This window comes from Mirounga angustirostris, unplaced genomic scaffold, assembly GCF_029215605.1.
Source record: "Mirounga angustirostris isolate CCGP_5_RB_7025 unplaced genomic scaffold, mMirAng1.0.hap1 SCAF_3, whole genome shotgun sequence".
In the NCBI taxonomy this organism is placed as follows: Eukaryota; Metazoa; Chordata; class Mammalia; order Carnivora; family Phocidae; genus Mirounga; species Mirounga angustirostris.
In genome coordinates, this window is record NW_026991711.1 from 102314003 (window position 1) to 102335373 (window position 21371).

Consider the following 21371-nt stretch of genomic DNA (forward strand, 5'->3'; position numbering starts at 1 on the left):
TGCCTTCGGCTCGGGTCATGATCTCAGGGTCCTGGGATCGAGCCCCGCGTCGGGCTCCCTGCTCGGCAGGAAGCCTACTTCTCGCTCTCCCACTCCCCCTGCTTGTGTTCCTGCTCTCGCTATCTCTCTCTCTCTGTCAAATAAATAAATAAAAATCTTTAAAAAAAAAAAAGATGATAGATAGATAGATGATAGATGAGAGATAGATAATTTGTTGGCAGAAGAATAAAGGGATCACTGTAATTAAGTGAACTCACCTTCAGATTTTCTTTGTTGCCCCTTCCGAAAGTGAGGAACATCTTCTCTGGCTACTGATGTGGAAATGTTTGGTTCTAAGCAAGGTCTTGGTAAGAAAAAGCCCACATTCTCATCACAGAGCTCCTTGGAACTTTCCTCTTTCTTCAGAAGCAAAGGCCCCATGGTCAGCGTCTTTGTCCTGAAGTCCACCATCTCGATTTCATTTGGGAGAGAAACAGCATGTGCTCGTGCCCATTCTCGATGCACTGCGGTTATCTGACTGAAAGGGAGGAGGACACAGTTTCATTCAAAACTCATTCCACATGTCTTCTGGATCTCCACTTCTCAGTCCAGCCTGACATCACCAGAGAGTTGGAGAACTATTTCCAAGTGGAGCTGCTGAGTGGAAGAGCTGTATTCTTGAAAGGACAAGCCCTCTCCACCCTCTGACTCACACCCCACATCGTCTGCCTTCTGCACCCCACACTATAGTTTCCCCAGTCCCTATTTCCTCGAGCAGAGAAATCAGAGGGGCAAAGTGCAGGCACAGGGGATGCATTCTTTTCCTTCTCTAAAGGCATTAACCAGCCCAGGACTTCTCGAACTATCTTCGGGAAAGGACCGGTTTTTAAATTTTCCAATCCATTGTGGAATGAAACTTTTGTAGCACTTTTATAATAAAAGTGAATTACTATCAGAATAAAGCAAAAAATCAAAACCATGAAAACAAATCCCAGTTTTTTCATTATCAGATCAGTGAACCTAAAATTACTTGGTCAAATTGTAATACAACTTTTTAAGTGTTTACATTTTCACGTTCTGTCCTGACTTCATCATGGACTGGTCACAGAAGGACCACAGAATCACATATTAAGTGGCACTGCTGTAGGGTGTCAGCAAACTCTGACCTAGGGGCCAAAGCCAGCCTTCAGTCTGTTTTTGCAATTTTATTGGATCACAGCCATACCTATTTGTTTTCATATTGTCTATGACTGCCTTGAAACTACTACTGCAGAGCTGAATCATTGCAACAGAAACCATATGACCCATAAAGACTAAAATGTGTATTATCTGCTCCTGCCACAATAATATTTATTACAACCCCTGCTTTAGAGTGTTTTTTGGAGGGTGAATCACACAAGTATCACTTCATACTTAAATTTCAGTCTAACCTTTCAAAGAAAATTCCTTACTTGTTTTCTTGTAAATCTTCTTGGCTCATTTCTTGGGGATAACTGACATCTCTTGGAAAAGTAACAATAATCTCAACACCTATAGAAACACATGACGGTAATAAAAAGAAGAAAGTAATGAATTCCAGTGGCAACCGGGAACTGAGTATTTTACTTCTGATTATTTAGCTAATCTGTTTTTAATAATTACAGAATGTGGAATAGACTAGAAAGCCCAAAAATAAACCTACGATTATATGGTCAATTAACCTATGACAAAGGAGGCAAGAGCGTGCAATGGGGAAAAGACAGTCTCTTCAACAAATGGTGTTGGGAAAACTCAACAGCTACATGCAAAAGAATGAAAAAGTGGACCACTTTCTTACACCATACATAAAAATGTATTAAGGACCTAAATATGAAACCTGAAACCATAAAAAAAAAACCTAGAAGAGAGCACAGGTGGTAATATCATGTTGCCATAACAACATTTTTCTAGATAGGTCTCCTGAGGCAAAGGAAACAAAAGCAAAAATAAACTATTGGGATTACACCAAAACAAAAAGCTCTGCATAGCAAAGGTAACAATCAACAAAACTAAAAGACAACCTAGTGAATGAAAAAGTATTTGCAAATGACATATCTGATAAAGGGTTAGTATCCGAAATATATAAAGAACTTATACAACTCAACACCAAAAAGCAAATAATCCAATTAAAAAATGGGCAGAATGGGCGCCTGGGTGGCTCAGTCGGTTAAGCATCTGCCTTCGGGGGCCATATGCACCCCAATGTTCATAGCAGCAATGTCTGCAATAGCCAAACTGTGGAAAGAGCCGAGATGCCCTTCAACAGATGAAGGGATAAAGAAGATGTGGTCCATATATACAATGGAATATTACTCAGCCATCAGAAAAGATGAATACCCAACTTTTACATCAACATGGATGGGACTGGAGGAGATTATGCTAAGTGAAATAAGTCAAGCAGAGAAAGTCAATTATCATATGGTTTCACTTATTTGTGGAACATAAGGAATAACATGGAGGACATTAGGAGAAGGAAGGGAAAAATGGTGGGGGGGGGGGCGGAATTGGAGGGAGAGATGAACCATGAGAGACTATGGACCTGAGAAACAAACAGGGTTTTAGAGGGGAGGGGGGAGGGGGGATCGGTTAGCCCGGTGATGGGTATTAAGGAGGGCAGGTACTGCATGGAGCACTGGGTGTTATACGTAAACAATGGATCGTGGATCACTACATCAAAAACTAATGTATTGTATGATGACTCACGTAACATAATAAAATTAAAAAAAAAAAAAAAAGCATCTGCCTTCAGCTCAGGTCATGATCTCAGGGTCCTGGGATCAAGCCCCGCATCCGGCTCCCTGCTCCGCGGGAAGCCTGCTTCTCCTTCTCCCACTCCCCCTGCTTGTGTTCCCTCTCTTGCTGTGTCTCTCTCTGTCAAATAAATAAATAAAATCTTTTTTAAAAAATAAAAATAAATAAAAAATAGGCAGAAGACATGAGCAGACATTTCTCCAAAGAAGACATAAAAATGACAGATGCATGAGCAAAAAAAGTACGTAACAAAACTTTCCAGATATAAAATAAAGTTTTAAGATGAGCAATGCTTTCTCCCTGGATGGAGAAAACAAGGCCTCCTTCTGTAAAGTGCAACTAATGACACCGACTTCACACAACCATTGTGAACTTTAAATGAGATCATTTTCCTTGCCCCCTAGGAACTCACTTGTGTATGAATTTTGGTCAAATCCTATCTGATTCCATGGAATGATTTCCAGTATAACCCTTAAGACAGAAAGTTCCAACTTGCAGAATCAATGCTTGCTTACAATATAACATGTTAAATTTATATTAAAAAACTAGTGTGAACCATGCTACTTTAAGGGTTGTCCATGTATTCATGTTTTTCCATTCAACAAACTTTTGTTAAGTAGATGCCAAGCCTAACTTTTTATGCTGAAGATACAGAAATAAACAAGGTGCAACTGTGTAAAGACAGCAAATAAGAAAGCCAAGAGTGTATCAAGTTAAACACTGTGATAGAAGTGTACAAATGGTGTTGTGGGAACACAGAGGCGTATCCTTCTAGAACAACCCAGTGCTTGTCCCAGGATTCAGTCCTATCTGTGTATTTCTCAGGACCATTTAGTGAGTCTCCCTATGTCTAGAGGAGCTGTGGTTTTAATCAGCCCCATTGATGGAATGCTAGGAAAGAAGTAGAGCAGAGAAGATTAAAGGAAGGTATGAATCAGACTGATCTGGACCTACATCCCTCCTCTGTTCTTCATGGATGACCTTGGGAAAGTTACTGAATAATAATAATAATAATAATAATTTGGTTTTCCTGATGTTTTCCAAATATGACGACATGAGTGCATGTTTTCTAATAAAATAGCAACGAGCACTTCTCTAAAAATGAGGTTTTCCCTTGGATGGTCAATATATTCTTAAAAATTTTTCAAAGATCCTACCACCACACTATTTATCAGCACAAAATGAGAGGCTTGGAATTACAGAGCCAGAAGGAACTTAGAGCTCATCGGATGCAAGCCCTTCATGTTATAGACAAACTGGTAACCACGAGGTTGTGTGACATGCTCAGGGCCACTCTCATACTTGGAAGGGATATGGATGTCTTTCATAACATTTTTGTAGTCATCTCTGAGTGCAAAACCTAGCTGACACGTTAAAGTAAGAAAAACCATACAGCATGCATTCCTAATAACTAAACCATCAGTGAAAAGGCTATTCTCTACAAAGGCTAAGTGCAATTAGTGCTTTGCTGTGGAAGTTCGAAAACTGTGCAGAGTGTATTCATGTGAACATGTTCTTAAGAATGACTACTTTTACAGTTATTGAGAACTCATAAACCCAGAATGTTTTTAAGCAAATTTAATGTGTTCACTAGTTTGTTAATTGGTTGATTTCTTTTTTCAAACCAAGAAACAAAGATAGAATAAGCAAGAATAAGAAATACCTACCTTTGTGGAAATTGTTAAGAACTAATGGCCCCATCCTAATTGTTGATCCCAAATAGGGGGGGAAAAATTATAGAATGTACTGACTCTGAAATCAGCTGGGAACATACAAATGTTCTCCGTTTTGTCTCTCGAATAGCATGAATGGTTGTGGGAGCCTCTGAACCTACCCAGTGGGCCAGAAAAGATGCATTGTCACATGTAGAAGTAAAACACTTGCTCCTGTGTATCCTTCCACTTAAGAAGAGGTAAGGTAACCCCACCAGAAAATGTTACTGCAGGGAGAAACTAAGAGGCAACATTTAAATACAGCCAGAAATGTAATTTCACAAAAGAAGTGAAACTGATATTCAAAGTGGGAAAATGATCATTAAATTGCTAATGTTCAGCCATTATTAAAATGAAAACTGAAAATTGGCCGAGTCTAATTCATTCAGTGATGAAAAATTATTGTCTCCAGAAGCGTCTTTCTTTCCTGTGTTTTCTGCTTGTTCTGTTTACATTGATGGGCATTGAAGTTCAAAATATTTTGACACCTTTTCCACATTTTTATAATTTCCTAAATCATGAATCTCAACACAGATTTTTTTTTTTAAACTACATTTTCCTGTCTCCTTTGCCACTAGAGTTCAGAAAGCCAACTTGAGAGACAGATTCACATGAGTTATGAAAAAATTTAAGATGCCGTCATTGTTTTTGCTGATGTGCTTGTTAGCAGATGGATGAGTTTCCAAGAATGATATGGGAGCAACTTCCTGGTTGTGGCAGAGCAGCGTGATGTGGAGGTGAGTAGCCAGTTTTGAGATGTGGTTACAAGAATTCTTCCTGACATCGAACCTAGAGTCTGTTCTTCTCCTTTGGCTTTTCAATGGTCTGTGAACTTTCTAATATTTTTTTAAAACTTCCTTCACTGCTAACTCAATTAAAAGTAGATTCTGTTATCTGCAACTAAGAATCCTGATGGATACATTGCATTAAAAAAATTTTAAGCCCAGGGGTGCCTGGGTGGCTCAGTCGTTAAGTGTCTGCCTTCGGCTCAGGTCATGATCCCAGGGTCCTGGGATCAGCCCCGCATCAGGCTCCCTGCTCCGCGGGAAGCCTGCTTCTCCCTCTCCCACTCCCCCTGTTTGTGTTCCCTCTCTCGCTGTGTCGCTCTCTGTTAAATAAATAAATAAAATCTTAAAAAAAAAAATTTAAGCCCAGTAATTTTAGGAAGTAAGTTCTTATTCCATTTATGAAGAGAGTGATTTTCCATGCTCAATGTAGTCTTCAAGGTTTGCATCTGATAATCGTTCTAGGAACGTAGCTGATTGATGAGTGCAAGATTTTTATACTAAGGAAAAGGATGAGGGATTTTTTTTTAGGGGAGCCATAAATTGTATTTTATAAATTACCATCTATAAAAGCCTATAATTAAGCCAATGCATGCTGCAGGAATATTTAGCTGTTAAAGTCTGTGGGTGTGATCTAAACATTATAGAGTTTATATATATTTTAGTGATGCTCCCTTTTGAATAGAATACAGTGAACACGCAGAGATAAACTAAATGATTAAATGTGTATATCTACATCAGGATACTCATATGGCATATACAGAAAGTATAAGGTGTTCCAGCACTTAAACATCAACAGCCTCGAGTATGTTAGGAACACATAAATGGGGGTTAAAGAGATATACTGATAACTTAAGATGAATACAACGCACAGTAGTGCCCCAAACGTTGTTATTTCAGACTTACGACTTAAAAGAGTAACTACTATAGACTAATAACTATGAGAAGAAAATGTATCAGAAACATAACTGCTTCTTTCAAATTTGGAACCCCTTATAAAAGTTCAAATTTTAAGCAAGAGCTTAGCGGGGAGGTTACCTACCCATGTATTATGGCTCCTATAAGAAAAGTCGGTGTATTTTAAAATTATAAAAATTATAAATTATTTCAAAAGAATTAACTGCACCTCAAATGGCAAGTCATCTCCAAATTGAGTAGAATAAGCAAATTATCTAGCCTCCTGGAGGGTACTTGGGACACAATTGTTCTGAGAACTCTGCTTTGAAGTGTTCGAAAGTCAAAGTCAGACCACAAGGGGTGTTTGGGAGAGGGCCAGGATTTTTTCATTTTTTTTTTTTTTTAAAGATTTTATTTATTTATTTGAGACAGAGAGAATGAGAGACAGCATGAGAGGGAGGAGGGTCAGAGGCAGAAGCAGGCTCCCCGCCGAGCAGGGAGCCCGACACGGGACTCGATCCCAGGACTCCAGGATCATGACCTGAGCCGAGGGCAGTCGCTTAACCAACTGAGCCACCCAGGCGCCCGATTTTTTCATTTTAATTAGGTTTTTGAGGTTTCATGGTGTTCATTATATCAAATGTTACTAAATTATTCTCCGCCCTCAGCCTGGAGAAAGGAGAGTCCAAGTGAGTTTGAGACAGGCAGGAGCTCCCCAGGAGAGGGCAGCATCGCATAATGGGCCAAAGGAGAGGGTGGTTGGGACAGCGCTGCAGTGTTTGGGGAGGTTCACTGGGTTGCAGAGAAAAGAATCCAAGAGGACAGCCTCCCTGGAGAGTTAGAAATGGAAGCCAGAAAATTGCCGAAGAGAAACAGTAGCAGTGTGAATAAACATTTAATTTAATAAATTTGTAGGTGAGCAGATCATTGGGATCGCTGTGGAGACTATTTTCTGAAAGTGAGAATCTGCAAATACCTTGTGGTCTATTAAATGCAAAGCCACTCAGGCAAATGACAAGATAACATATTTGGAATGGGTGTTGTTCTGGAAAATTCCAGACTTATGTCCTCACGGAACAAAAGACTGAGACTTGGGGCTTTAGTGCCTTGTTCAGCCCCCCATCTTTTTCTGAAGAGAGAAGCTCTGGGATAACAGCTGATGGAGAAATGCTTGGTTCTGGAAGAAAACAGATCCCTGAAGCTGACGGAAGATTCTGAGAGGAAAGAAATGGGGGGAGAGATGTTATCAGACAAAAAGGAAAGGGGGAGAGGATGGCCGGCTGAGCTGGAGTGGAGTGAGTCAAGAGAGAGACATAAGAGAGATGGCCATTTTGACCGGCAAGTGGCCAAGACTCTAACTGAGAAAAGGACCAAAGAATAGGACTGTGAGCGTGTTTTCTTGACCTTTGTGCTTTTCTGTGTTTTTAAAGTTCTCTACCGAGCACTATTGAAATTGGGGTGGGGGGGTGGGGGGGAGCCAAATAATCAGTGTTATCTTTGTGAACACATCAAGGACAGAAGCCAGATACCTTCTGTCCTGGGTTGCCAATCTTGTCCATCACCACTTGGATCTCCTCCTTCACTAACCAATATGGAATGACTGCAGTCCTCATCCTGGTCAAACTCCTGCAATATCATGAAATAGCAACTCAGTTATTCAATGTACTACTTTGTTGACAGAATGAATATAGATTTTTCTAAGCTAAAGTTTCACACTGTGGATTCCTTTTAAATTGGAGAATGTATTTAGGACTAAAATAATGGGAAAAGTATCTCCTCCTAGAGCACCAGGCTCAGACAGACGTGGACATGATTAATTGCACAATCAAAAATGAAGATCAAAGCTGAAATCACATAGACACATAGAAATTCAATATCTTATACTTTTTATCACATCAGCATCCAGGCTGCTAAGCTGCCACAAATTCCATCTGGGTGGGAAACTGGAAAGAATCCTTTGGCCACAGCAGTGAACAGCCCCAAAGGAACATGATTTTTTCCATAATGCCTCCCTGGGGCATCATTTACATTTAGTGAGGATGGAAATCCCTGCCCCATATGGAAGCTACAGATATCTCTAGACTGAAAGGAGGCAGCAAAGCTGATTAAAGTTTTCACTATGACAGCTTTCTGATCTAATCATGGCATGCAATCTCTCAAGGAAGGAAAAACCTCCTTTCTAGAAAGTAATCATTATGCTAAGAACGATGGTTGAAAGCCAACTCGATTTATGAAAAGTAATCCTAACTCCCTAAATAAGAAGTGTTTTCTTATTAGAATTCATTGCTGTCGATAGGGTCCTTCCTTAGGAGTTGTTGCTGCCAGTGATTTTGCCCTATTTAATGTCTAGAACAGTGATAGATGCAAGTAGTAGTTAAAATATCACCTCATAACCAGTAAGTTACAATTAGCTCTCTGGTTTCTATTATCTGGGTGAGCTACCTATTTAAGGGAACTGTTGGATAAAAAGTCTTTGCCCTAAACACAGATGCCTGTCACACAGGTGGGCAGGCTATCACAAAGCCTCTGATATGTCATTCATTCATTCCCAGTCGAGCTTGGGAATCTTTCCCACTTTGTTCATTTTAACTACCACAGAAAATACTAAAAGTAAAGTCCTTTATTTACACTGCCATTAAAATGTTTTAGGTATTGAATCATAATAACTTCATAGTCATACCTATTACGCAGCAGTACCTTTTTTTTTTTTTTAAGATTTTATTTATTTATTTGACAGAGACACAGCAAGAGAGGGAACACAAGCAGAGGGGAGTGGGAGAGGGAGAAGCAGGCTCCCTGCTGAGCAGGGAACCTGATGTGGGGCTTGATCCCAGGACCCTGGGATCATAACCTGAGCCAAAGGCAGACACTTAATGCCTGAGTCACCCAAGCACCCCTGCAGTACCTGCTTTTAAAGCATTTTCTATCTCCTGGCAAAGGTTAGGTACCCTGTCTCAGACTATCCTGGTTGTCAATGGCAAATAAGAGACCTGGGCGGGTTCACCCTGATACTAGACGGTAGTGAATTTCACTGCTTGCTCTTCTCTGCATTTCAAAAATTCTACCACTATGTGGCAAATTGCTTCTCCACCCCATTCATTTACAAAGGGGGAGCAGGGAACTCTTTTTAGAATATATAGAAATAAAAAAAAAATCTTTGGGCGCCTGGGTGGCTCAGTCGTTAAGCATCTGCCTTCAGCTCAGGTCATGATCCCAGGGTCCTGGGATCGAGTCCCACATCAGGCTCCCTGCTCAGCGGGAAGCCTGCTTCTCCCTCTCCCACTCCCCCTGCTTGTGTTCCTGCTCTCGCTATCTCTCTGTCAAATAAATAAATAAAAATCTTAAAAAAAAATCTTTAAAAATGCAATAGAAAAAAACTATCATCGTACAAATAAAAAGCAAACACTGTTAACATAGAAATAATATTTCCTTAGTCTTTTTCCAAAGTATTTATAAAATATAGTTGCATCATACATTGTTTTATCCAGCTTTTTCACTGAAGACAAGTACAAATTACATAGTAATTTACTAAGTAAACATTATTTTAATGTAATTGTAAATTCTTTCCCTCAACAAATATCTATCAGAGGGTCATAACAATGTTTAGTTAACCCCATGAGTCTTACCATATAAGCCCATAATGCTTATTAGGCAGTTTTTAATTCTTCATTATTACACATATTGCTATGAACATCCTTGCAACGAATACCCCAATTTTGTATTATTTCTTCAGAGTAAATTTCTAGATATGGAATTATTAATCAAGAGTATGAACATTTTTAAGTTGTTTTATACACATTACTTTTTAAATTTTTCTTAAAGATTTTGTTTATTTATTTGACAGAGAGAGAGAGTGAGAACAGGAACACAAGCAGGGGGGTGGGAGAGGGAGCAGCAGACTCTTCTCTGAGCAAGGAGCCTGATGCAGGGCTCGATCCCAGGACCCTGGGATCATGACTTGAGCCAAAGGCAGATGCTTAACCGACTAAGACATCGAGGTGCCCCCACACATTACTTTAGAAGCAAAGTTTACAGTTACACTCTACCAGCAGTGCATGAGGGTGTTTTGCTACATCTTCTCCATTATCAATTATCATCACTTTTCATTTTTAGTGATGTAATATATGGAACGGGTCATCTTATTGTTCTTTGAATGTACATACTTTGATTAGTAAAAAAATTTAGAGATAGTTTCACATGTTTATTAACCACTGAATTTTTCCTTTATATATATATATATAGTTTTTTTGGATCCTTACTCTGGAACACTCTATGAGACCTCAAAATATATTTCTACGATTTCATATAATTACAGTGATTCAATGAAATTTTTATGCTAAGCTTTGGAAAATAGCAGTCTTCATATGGAAGTCTTAATATGCAACTGGTTCTCACATCAGGTGTCTATGTTAATTAATGAGCTGTGATCAGTCTCAGCTGCTCAGTTCATTTATTAGTTGGTCCTTTTGGAAAAGCTGGAAGATGAAGAGCGTGTGCACACCTACCTACAAAAATCCATGAGGATGACTAGCATTTACATATATAGGGTTAGACACTCCTCTATACAGCTTACACATATTAACTAATTTAATCCTCACACCAACTCTAAAGGCAAGAACTATTGTTTTCTCTTTACACACAGGCCCAGAGAGGTTAATCAAGGTCATGTAGCTACCCTATGGTAGAGCCAGGAATCACACTCAGACTCTGAAGTCTGGTTCCAAAGCTCTTAAACCCTCTGCTTTCTTGCTACCATGAAACTTTTGAAATAAAGAATCTCAAAAAGAACCAGAAGGCTCAGGTCATGATCTCAGGATCCTGGGATTGAGCCCCCCATCAGGCTCCCTGCTCAGCGGGGAGTCTGCTTGTCCCTCTCTCCCTGCCCCTCCTCCCCGCTCATTCTCTTTCTCTCTCTCTCTCAAATAAATAAATAAAATCTTTCAAAAAAGGACCATAAAGAAAAGAATCAATAACAGTAAGCAAAATTAAGAGAAAGGATATTAAAACCCATTTGTAAGTTTTGTACAGGAAAAAAAATAAAAGACATGTGATACCTGTAAGTACCTGACAACAATTTCTTCCACAGAATAAACTGAAAAACCATAAACATCACACATACACAAAAAGGATGTAGGGAATAATATACACGTTGAAGTTTATCATGTAAATGAAGACTCTAAAACAGAAACAGCTCCGGATTTTCTAATTTCCTTTAGAATGCTAAATATGAAAGACTTTAAGATGTACTTGGGTGCCACAAGGAGGACAACTGAAATGACAGTCATGAGTGAAGGAGAGAAAATATTAGAACAGCACAGCCCCAACATAAATGGATTTCATAAACCACTGACAATGATGCAGGAGATAACACTAGACTAGAAAAAGAGTACAGCATTCTAATCTGCAAACAACAGAATCCCAAAAATACAGAAGAGAAAAGAGGCAGAGAAATCATACGTAATTAAATTGGGAAGGAAGATTCTCCTTAAATGAAAGGAGATTGGGAGAGGCTGTAAAGCCTCCCAGAGGACAATCCCAGAAGCAAGGCAGCTGCCTATTATTTGTAAACTAGAAAAACCTATTGCAGACAGCCATAAAGAAAAACAAGCTTTCATTCAAAGAACAGAAGTGAAGGATGACCTTGGGTTTTACCATTTAAACCCGAGAGAAAGCATGAGAGAGAAAAGGCAAGTTCAATAGTCAGAGTCTATTTCTCCCTCAGAAATGAGTTCAAAGTTATTTCAATCATAACAAGAAAAATATAGAGTGAAGGCTCAGTAAACGTTTTTAAATTGCATGGGGAAAAAATGTACGGCTGTAAAGGGGTGTTTAGTCCTTTTACAAAAGAAAATTACTTAAACATACCATAAAAAATGAAAAGTAAGTGTGTTTTTGTGTATCAATTTCTAATGTATGACCATCGCTTTAAAGATTGGTCTCTAGGTATTTTATTTCAATTACTATGTAATATTAGTAACCAAAACCAAGACAACCTTCAATGTTGTGATAAAACCTGCTGCTTGGCAGGGTTGCTTGGCCTCACCACCACTGACCTTTGGGGCTGGGTACCTCGCCATTGCAGGTGCGATCCTACGCACTCTAGCAGCCCCTACCGCTACCCCCTAGAGGCCAGTGGCACCTCCACCCGTTGTGACACCAAAAATGTCTCCAAATGATGCCAAATGCAAGATCACCCCCTGTGGAGGACCAGTGTACCAAAGCAACTTTGGTTTGGTTTTTGGTTTTTAACCTGTTCTAAAAAGTTATAAAGGCACACAGGAAAATATTCCAATAGTATTAAGTAAGCTGGGGTTTTTTTATTTTTTAAAGATTTTAAGTACACCCACCGTGGGGTTTGAACTCACAACCCCGAGATCAAGAGTCGCGTGCTCTACCAACTGAGCCAGCCAGACACCCCTCTGCTGTTCTTTAATATTAAAAAATAGTAATAATAGTACTAAAAAATACACATTTCCATTCTACTCATCCCATCCCATGCCCCAAAGGAGTCCTGATTTAAACATTTCTATACATATATTTTTAAAGATTTTATTTTTTTTAAGATTTTATTTATTTGAGAGAGTGAGCGAGAGAGAGAGAGAGAGCACAAGCAGGGGGAGGAGCAGAGGGAGAGGGAGAGGCAGACTCCCTCCTGAGCTGCGAGCTCAATGTGGGGCTCGATTCCAGGACCATGACCTGAGCTGAAAGCAGAGGCTTGACCAACTGAAGCAGCCAGCACCCCTAAATATTTTATTTTTAAGTAATCTCTACACCCAATGTGGGGCTCAAACTCACGACCCTAAGATCAAGAGTTGCATGCTCTACCAATTAAGCCAGCCAGATGCCCTAACCATTTCTATATTTTAATTTTTAATTAATTTCAATGTTTATCAAACTTGCATATTTTTAAAAAGTCAAATAATGGTAAAAAACTTATAACAAAAAGGTCATCATTTTCCTTCCCCACCCTTTCTCTCTGAGATAACCACTTCCAGTCTTTTAATTGTTTCTTTTGGTATTTTCTTCCAGATCTCTAGATAATACTATTGTTCTGCTATCTTCTAAGTCACGAAAATGAAATATTACCTACTGATTTTTTATTACAGTAGACAATTTCATACTCTTACACCCCATTTTTATTTCTATTTTGTTTTACTCATTTTCTTATATATTTTTTAATGCCTAAATCTTTCCAACCTCCAGTGATTTCTCCACTTGGCTAAATATATCAGATAATATATTAGTTCCATTTCCTTCCTGGAAATCTCCATTATCCTGCTCTTCTCCCCTCCCCCACCCCAAATTATCTCAGCTCTTTGTTCCCTAGACCAGATACATGGCTGACACCCTGGAACTTGCCTTCTCCATTATACCAATGATTCTCTCTCTTGTGTTAGATTCCAGATTGCCTGCATCAGGGGTCCAATTTTCCTTCTTTATTTTTATCTATTCCCTTAATTTTTAAAAAAGATTTTATTTATTTATTTATTTATTTTTGGTAATCTCAATACACAACATGGGGCTTGAGTTTACAACCCCAGTTTCCAGAGTCACATGCTCTACTAACTGAGCAGCCAGCTGCCCCTCTATTCCTTTGATTTAATAGGGCACATAGTAGCTTCCTTAAAAGGTATTTGAGAAGTAAAGTGCTTGAGTGTTTGTATGTCTGAAAAATGTCTTTATTCAACTCTAATACTTGACTTATAGTTTGGATATAGAATCTGAGGTTGAAAACAATTCTTTTCTCAGATATTTGAAAGCATACCCCTCCCCTTGGCATTACTTTCAATTTAAGTGTAGCATGCATTCAGAAAAGTGCATAGACTCGTAAATTTTTATAAACTGAGCATTTGTGTAACCAGGACCCAGATCAAGTAAAAGAATTCTTAGATATAACATGAGAATTAAGACCCATAAGAAATAGATAAATTGGTTTTCATCAAAATGAAAAACTTTTGTTTGATGAAAGCCATGTTACAAAGGTGAAAATAACAAGCCAGTTCTTGCTATTGACTAGTAGAAAATATTTGCAAATCACATATCCAGAACATATAAGGAATTCTCTAAACCCAACAGTAAGAAAACAAACAATCCAATCAGAAAATGGATAAAAGTTTGAATAATTTATGCTAATGGGGAATAATAAACCCATGAAAAAATGTTCAACATCAGTCATTAGGGAAATGCAAATTAAAACCACAATGAGAGACCACCATACATCTATTAAGACAGTTTAAAAAAAAATACTGATAGTGCTAAATGCTGGCCAGGGTACAGAAAAACTGGACATCTCATTCATTGCTGGTGAGAATATAAAATGATAAAGCCACTCTGAAAAGTTGACAGTTTTTTTAAAAGTTACACATACATTTACCATATAACCCAGTAAATGGATTCCTGGACATGTATCCTAGAGAAATGAAAATTTATGTTTGTACAGAAATCTATACACAATTGCTCATAGCTGCTTTATATATAATAGCCCCAAGCTGGAAACAACCTAAATGTCTCTCAACAGGTGAATGATTAAGTAAACTGTGAATATTTGTGCCATAGAATACTACTTAGCAATGTAAAGAGACTTGATACAACTTGGATCTATCTCAAGAGCATTATGCTGAGTAGAAAAAGCCAATCTCAAAGTTTTTATGTATGATAATCCCATTTATATGACATTCTCAAAATGACAAAATTATGGAGATGGTATACAGATCAGTGGTTGCCAGGGGTTAGGGAAAGGAAGAGGGTGTGGCTATAAAGAGGGAAGTAGGAGAGGGATTCCCTTGTGGTGACAGTTTCATATTTTGATTCTGGTGATTCAAGGGATGAAATGTCACAGAACCAGGGGCGCCTCGGTGGTTCAATTGGTTGGGTGACCGAGTCTTAGTTTCGCCTCGGGTCATGGTCTCGGGGTTATGGGATCAGGCCCCGTGGGGCTCCCCACTCAGCATGGGGACTCTCTCTCTAAAATAAATAAATAAAAAAATTTTTTTTTAAAAGTCACAGAATTGTATACTCAGACACGCACAGAGAAAGAAAGAAAAAGGAATGTATGCGAATTCTAGTGAAATCCAAGCAAGGTCTGTAGTTTAGTTAATTGTAATGTGTCAATATCAACTTCCCAGTTTTGACAATCTGCTATAGTTATGATAATAGTTCCCATTGCGGGAAGCTGGTGAAGTTTACACAGGATGTCTTTGTACTATTTTTATAAGTTCCTATGAATCTATAATTATTTCAAAACAAGAACATTTGTTCTTTTTTTTTTAAAGATTTTATTTATTTATTTGAGAGACAGAGAGAAAACAAGCGGGGTGGGGGCAGAGGAGGAGGGAGAAGCAAACTCCCCACTGAGCAGGGAGCCCTACACGGGGCTCAATCCCAGGACCCTGAGATCATGACCTGAACTGTAGGCGACACTTAACCAACTGAGCCACCCAGGCGCCCCAAGAAATTTTTTCAAATTAAATTTTTGGTTTTTGTTTTCTTTGTTGTTTTGGGATGATTTTTCGGAGGAGAAAGGGACTGAAAAGTCTTTACTCCACCATCTCCAAAAGTCCTTGTTGATAAATATTATAGTCCATACCTCATTAACTTTTTTTAAATAAAGATTTTATTTATTTATTTGACAGAGAGAGCGAGAGAGCACAAGCAGGGGGAGCAGCAGAGGGAAAAGGAGAAGTAGGCTCCCTGCTGAGCAGGGAACCCAACACGGGGCTCCATCCCAGGACCCCGGGATCATGACCTGAGTTGAAGGCAGATGCTTAACCAACTGAGCCACCCAGGCACCCCCCCCATTAACTTTTAAAAATAAACAATTTGTGGCCATATTTTTTCTTACCAAAAAAATATAGGGTAGCAATATTTTTAACTGTCTGGGCTATGTTAATTTTTATAAAAATTGAAAAGGTACAAATGAGTACACAGTGCACAGTTCGTCTCCAATTCTCTCCCAGTAGGCAACCACTGTTACCAGTTTGTTGTATATACCGTGTATCAGTTCACAGTTTTCTATGGATTACACTATTTGTTACTAGTACTGTTACTGACCTGTGCGGGACTTTTTGTGGAGTCATTCATCATGACGGGGCAGGGGGGCTAGGGGGATTGTGACTGGGGCCAGGAAGAGGCACCTTCTTTATGGTACCCTCTGATGGATTTGAAATGATCAGATCAATGGTCTTCTCTTTTTCCACATTAACACACATAAACACAAGCTATATTTTATTATTTAGTATGGGTTCAATATTCTGTGTATTAGATGTACACACACATACACACACACACACAATGCTCGAGACTCCGAGTTGATTAATTACTGCTGTGAGATTAAATTTGTGGAACACTGTCTTATTAATTGTGCTTTCAATTACTTTGTGATTAAAAATATAATTGTAATATGTGACTGTTATAAAATATTCAAGCAATACAAATGAAGTTGTAGATGGAGTAGGTTATCCATTTTTTGTTAGTTTCTTTAAAGAGAACATCTTACCTCATTGCTGCTGATGCTTCGCAAGATTATATTTTGGTTTGTAGTAACTGTCATCATATCAGTGGGAGAAGAGTTTGTATCATGACAAATGTCAAGCAATGATTCAGCATGTCTTTCTGCCAAAAGAAACAGAATAATGTGTTGTAATAAGACTCATCTCTATCAATTTCATAGAAAGATCTAGCTCTTGGTTCTAAAACCAGTTCCATTTTGTCCAAGATTTTCCTAAAATAGTGGTCTGGGATCCTGATGAAACTTCAGGCAATAATTTTCACAGGAAGGTTGTGAGTACAAGAGTCCACAAAATGGATGGGTTTTTGTTTGTTTAAAAAACAAAAGTTAGGGGCGCCTGGGTGGCTCAGTTGGTTAAGCGACTGCCTTCGGCTCAGGTCATGATCCTGGAGTCCCGGGTTCGAGTCCCGCATCGGGCTCCCTGCTCGGCAGGGAGTCTGCTTCTCCCTCTGACCCTCCCCCTTCTCATGTGCTCTCTCTCTCTCATTCTCGCTCTCAAATAAATAAATAAAATCTTAAAAAAAAAAAATTGGCAGAGTTCTGAACACCAAAAGGTGAACTCCCCCTTAGTTCCTGGGACTGCTCTCATATGCATCCCCCTCCTGCTATCGTGACTTCTTCAAATAAGGGCAGGCTCTTCGATGAAAACTTCTTCCTATTTCGATGGCTCTTCCATTTATTTTGTAACTGATACAAAATTGCACAAGATTTGTCTCTGCTCAGATCCTCCATTTCTTTACCAAATTTTCCTTCCTTACTCCTTGCAATCTATCTTCTGTCATTGAAACTATCCTGTCATTGAAACGTCACACTTCCTTACCACATCTGCTTTGCAACCTCTTTTCCAAGTTGGCATTTTCCCACTCCTTGCTTCTAGCAACTCTCTCCCAGTTGCCTCTTCTCTCTCTCACTGCCCTGCGTCCCTATGTGCACACCACTCTCTAACTGTGGGTATGCCTCCTGGGCTCAGCCCCTTGCAATCCTCCAGTGGTCTTACCCACTTCCAGGTCCTCACAATCTCCTTTTTGTAGTGACCTCCCAAACGAACATACCAAATCATCCCTTCCCACGGTGCTGTCCTACAGAACATCGCTACTTGGAAGTCCCAAGGTTCCAACAAATGCAATGCTTTGGAACCCATTACCTTCAATATCCTCACCAAACCAGAGTGGTCTTCTCTTTTGCTGATTGTCTTTCCATCTCCCCCCTTCCCAGGGCTGAAACTTTGGAATCATATTTGATTGAACTCTCTCGACTTTTGTCTCTGTCGGCTTTACATCACTAAGTTCCGTCAGTTCTTCTTTTGCAACAGCTCTTGGGCTCACCGCACCCAGCACATGTCAGGCACAGTCCCACACCAAGCCCAGGACTCTTTTCTGGTCCTTGTCATCACACACAGGCACTTCCACAGTCTCTTAATAGAGCTCCCTGCTATGAGTCCCTTCCTTCGAATCCATTCTACACAATAACAACAGTTTAATTTTCCTAAAACATGGCTTTCATCATTCCCTGGCTTAAAATTCTTTAGTGACTCTATTTATCAAAAAAAAAATCTGCATTCAATCAGTCTTCAATGGACCCAGTTTCTTTAGGTATCTGATCTGACTATGTATTCCTGTTCCCCAACACAAACTTTCTAGTCTCGTTTGCCCCTCGGATAAGCGAGGCTCACTTACACCATGATGCCTCTGCTCCACCAAATCAAATCCCATCGTTTCTCAATGATGGACCAGATTAGGTCTCACCTCTATCATGAAACCTTACTAGGGATAGCCTTATTCCCTAACTAGAAGCTTCAAATAAAAGCCAATCAGACAAGAAAGCCAAGCAGCTTTCACAAGGTCTCATGTTGCTCAGTGGAACTTTTTTCATTTTACTTTTCTCTCTGACTATTTCTGTGTCTTTGCTCAGACTCTTTCTCCCCACCTATATCAAACCTTGTGTCTTTTTCTCTTCCTTCCAAATCCTTTTTTTAAGGATTTATTTATTTATTTTGAGAGAGAGAGAGAATCCAAGCAAGCAGGGGAAGGGGGAGAGACTCTTTCAAGCAGACTCCCCACAAAGCAAGGAGTCTGAGGTGGGGTTCTATCCCACAACCCATAAGATCAGGACCTGAGCAGAAACCAAGAGTTGGACGCCCAACCAACTGAGCCACCCAGGTGCCCCTCTCTTTCTTCCAAATCCTATCTAGCATTTAAGGACCATGGTATGTCCCTTGTCCCCTTTCAAGCTCACAAAAAGCTCTTTCTCTCCTGACTTACGTGATGCATCCCTGACCATACTGAACACTTTCAGGAATTTGGACCATGGAGGAGCAAGACGGCGGAGGAGTAGGAGACCTAAATTTTGTCTGGTCCCAGGAATTCAGCTAGATAGGGATCAAACCATTCTGAACACCTATGAACTCAATAGGAGATCGAAGAAAAGAATAGCAGCAACTCTCTGAACAGAAAAGCGACCACTTTCTGGAAGGTAGGACGTGCGTGAATCTGAGACGATATTCGGGAGGATAGACGGCGGGGGAGGGGCCTCCATCAGCCGCTTCTGGCAAGTGATAGAGCCGCGGAGCTCTATCGGAAATTTTAGAAGTCTGCTCTGCTGAGGGACATCGCTCCAGTGGCTAAGTGAGGGGTAGAACCCTCGTGGGACAGTGTGGTCTCAGGACCCTCAGGGTCACAGAAAGACCGGGGGTGCCTGAGTGTGGCAGAGCTCCCAGGTAACGGAGGAGGGAAGCCGGCTGCAGAGGCGGAGCCCAGGCGCGGGCTCTCAGCTCGGGGTGGCCATAAACCGTGATCCGCGGCACAGTCGGGCCCCTGCTCCTCCAGCAGGGACCCAACAAGCGGCAGATCCGGGGAGACTCCCCTTCCTCCTCCGGGAGGAGCCACGCAGGAGTGCACCGCAGGGATCTGCTGGGTTTGGAGACTCCACCCGGGGTCGGATGCCAGAGATAGAAACGCGCGGTCACAGGCCGGGTGAGCACGGAGTGTGGCCGGAGACCGGGGAGACGGGAGTGACTGACGGCTTTTCTCTGGGGGCTCACTGAGGAGCGGGGCCCCGAGTTCTCGGCTCCTCCGAGGCGGAGATTGGGAGGCCGCCATTTTCACTCTCCGCCTCCAAAGCTGTACGCAAAGCTCGCAGGGAACAAAAGCCCCGGAGAGCAAACCCGAGCAGATTACTTAGCCCTGACCCGGCAAGGGCGGGGCAATTCCGCCTCCGGCAGAGACATTTGGAAACCACGGCAACAGGCCCCTCCCCAGAAGATCAGCGAGAACAGCCAGCCAAGACCAAGTTTACCGATCAATGAGAACGGCAGAACGCCGGGACTAAGGGAATACTGCACAGAGAATTCATGGCTTTTTTACCATGATTCTTTACTCTTTCAAAGTTAATTTTTTTAACTTTTTTTAAAATTTTTCTTTTTCCCTTTTTCAACCAACGTCTTATCAATCCCTTTTTTAAAAAATCTTTTTTATTTTTCATTTTTAGAGTCATATTCTATCCCTTCATAGTAGTTAACCTTATTTTTGGTATATATATATATATATATGTTGTTCTCTCTTTAAAATTTGGGGATACACTTTCTTCTAACAGACCAAAATATACCCTAAATCTCTAGTGTATGGCTTTGTTCTAGTCTCCTGCCTGATCACATTCTCTTCCTTTTTTTTTTTTTTAAAATCCTCTTCTTTCTTTTTTCTTTTTTCTTTTTTTTTAAAGATTTTTTAAAATTTATTTATTAGAGAGAGAGAGATTGAGAGAGAGAGCGCAAGAGGGGGTAGGGTTAGAGGGAGAAGCAGACTCCCTGACGAGCAGGGAGCCCGATGTGGGACTCAATCCCAGGACTCCGGGATCATGACCTGAGCCGAAGGCAGTCGCTTAACCAACTGAGCCACCCAGGCACCCTTCTTCTTTCTTTTTTCAACCAACTTCTTATCTTATTAATTCCTTTTATAAAATCTTTTATAATTTTCATCTTTACAGTATATTCCATCCCTTCATCGTATTAACCCTTATTTTTGTACATATATAAGTTTTTCTTTCTTTAAAATTTTGGGAGGCACTGTCTTCTAACGGACCAAAATATGCCCAAAATCTAGTGTGTGGCACTGATCTATGCACCAGCCTGATCATATTTGATCATATTCTGGTTTTGTTTTTGTTTGTTCATTTTTATAATTTTTTCTTTTTCTTTCTCTTTTCTTTCTTTCCCTTTCTTTTCCCCCGGTTTCAGGTCTCTTCTGATTTGTTTAGTGTATACTTTTTTGGGGAAGTTGTTACCCTGTTAGCATTTTGTTCTCTCATTCATCTATTCTCCTCTGAACAAAATGACAAGACGGAAAAAATCACCTCAAAAAAAAGAACAAGAGGCAGTACTGACTGCTAGGGACCTAATCAATATGGACATTAATAACATGTCAGAACTAGAGTTCAGAATGATGATTTTAAAGATACTAGCTGGGCTTGAAAAAAGCATGGAAGATATTAGAGAAACCCTTTCTGGAGAAATAAAAGAACTAAAATCTAACCAAGTTGAAATCAAAAAGGCTATTAATGAGGTTCAATCAAAAATGGAGGCTCTAACTGCTAGGATAAATGAGGCAGAAGAGAGAAATAGTGATATAGAAGACCAAATGATGGAAAATAAAGAAGCTGAGAAAGAGAGATAAACAACTACTGGATCACGAGGGCAGAATTCGAGAGAAGGGATACCATAAGACAAAA

The 21371-nt window shown here is 40.0% G+C and overlaps 1 protein-coding gene and 1 long non-coding RNA gene across 2 annotated transcripts in view; one reads left to right on the forward strand and one right to left on the reverse strand.

Annotated features, from left to right (window-relative positions):
* Positions 1-21371, reverse strand: part of MAP3K19 (mitogen-activated protein kinase kinase kinase 19) — a 64934-nt gene that overhangs the window by 19076 nt on the left and 24487 nt on the right. Inside the window, exons 6-7 of the mRNA XM_045867491.2 lie at positions 16638-16753; positions 7672-7768 (exon numbers count right to left, since the gene is read on the reverse strand). Of these exons, the coding sequence (XP_045723447.2) occupies positions 7672-7768; positions 16638-16753 (213 nt within the window). The remainder of the gene's footprint in view (positions 1-7671; positions 7769-16637; positions 16754-21371) is intronic.
* On the forward strand, positions 4411-7594 carry LOC135363869 (uncharacterized). The gene is made up of 3 exons (XR_010410121.1): positions 4411-4660; positions 5039-5197; positions 7058-7594. It is a non-coding gene; the product is annotated as an uncharacterized LOC135363869 (long non-coding RNA).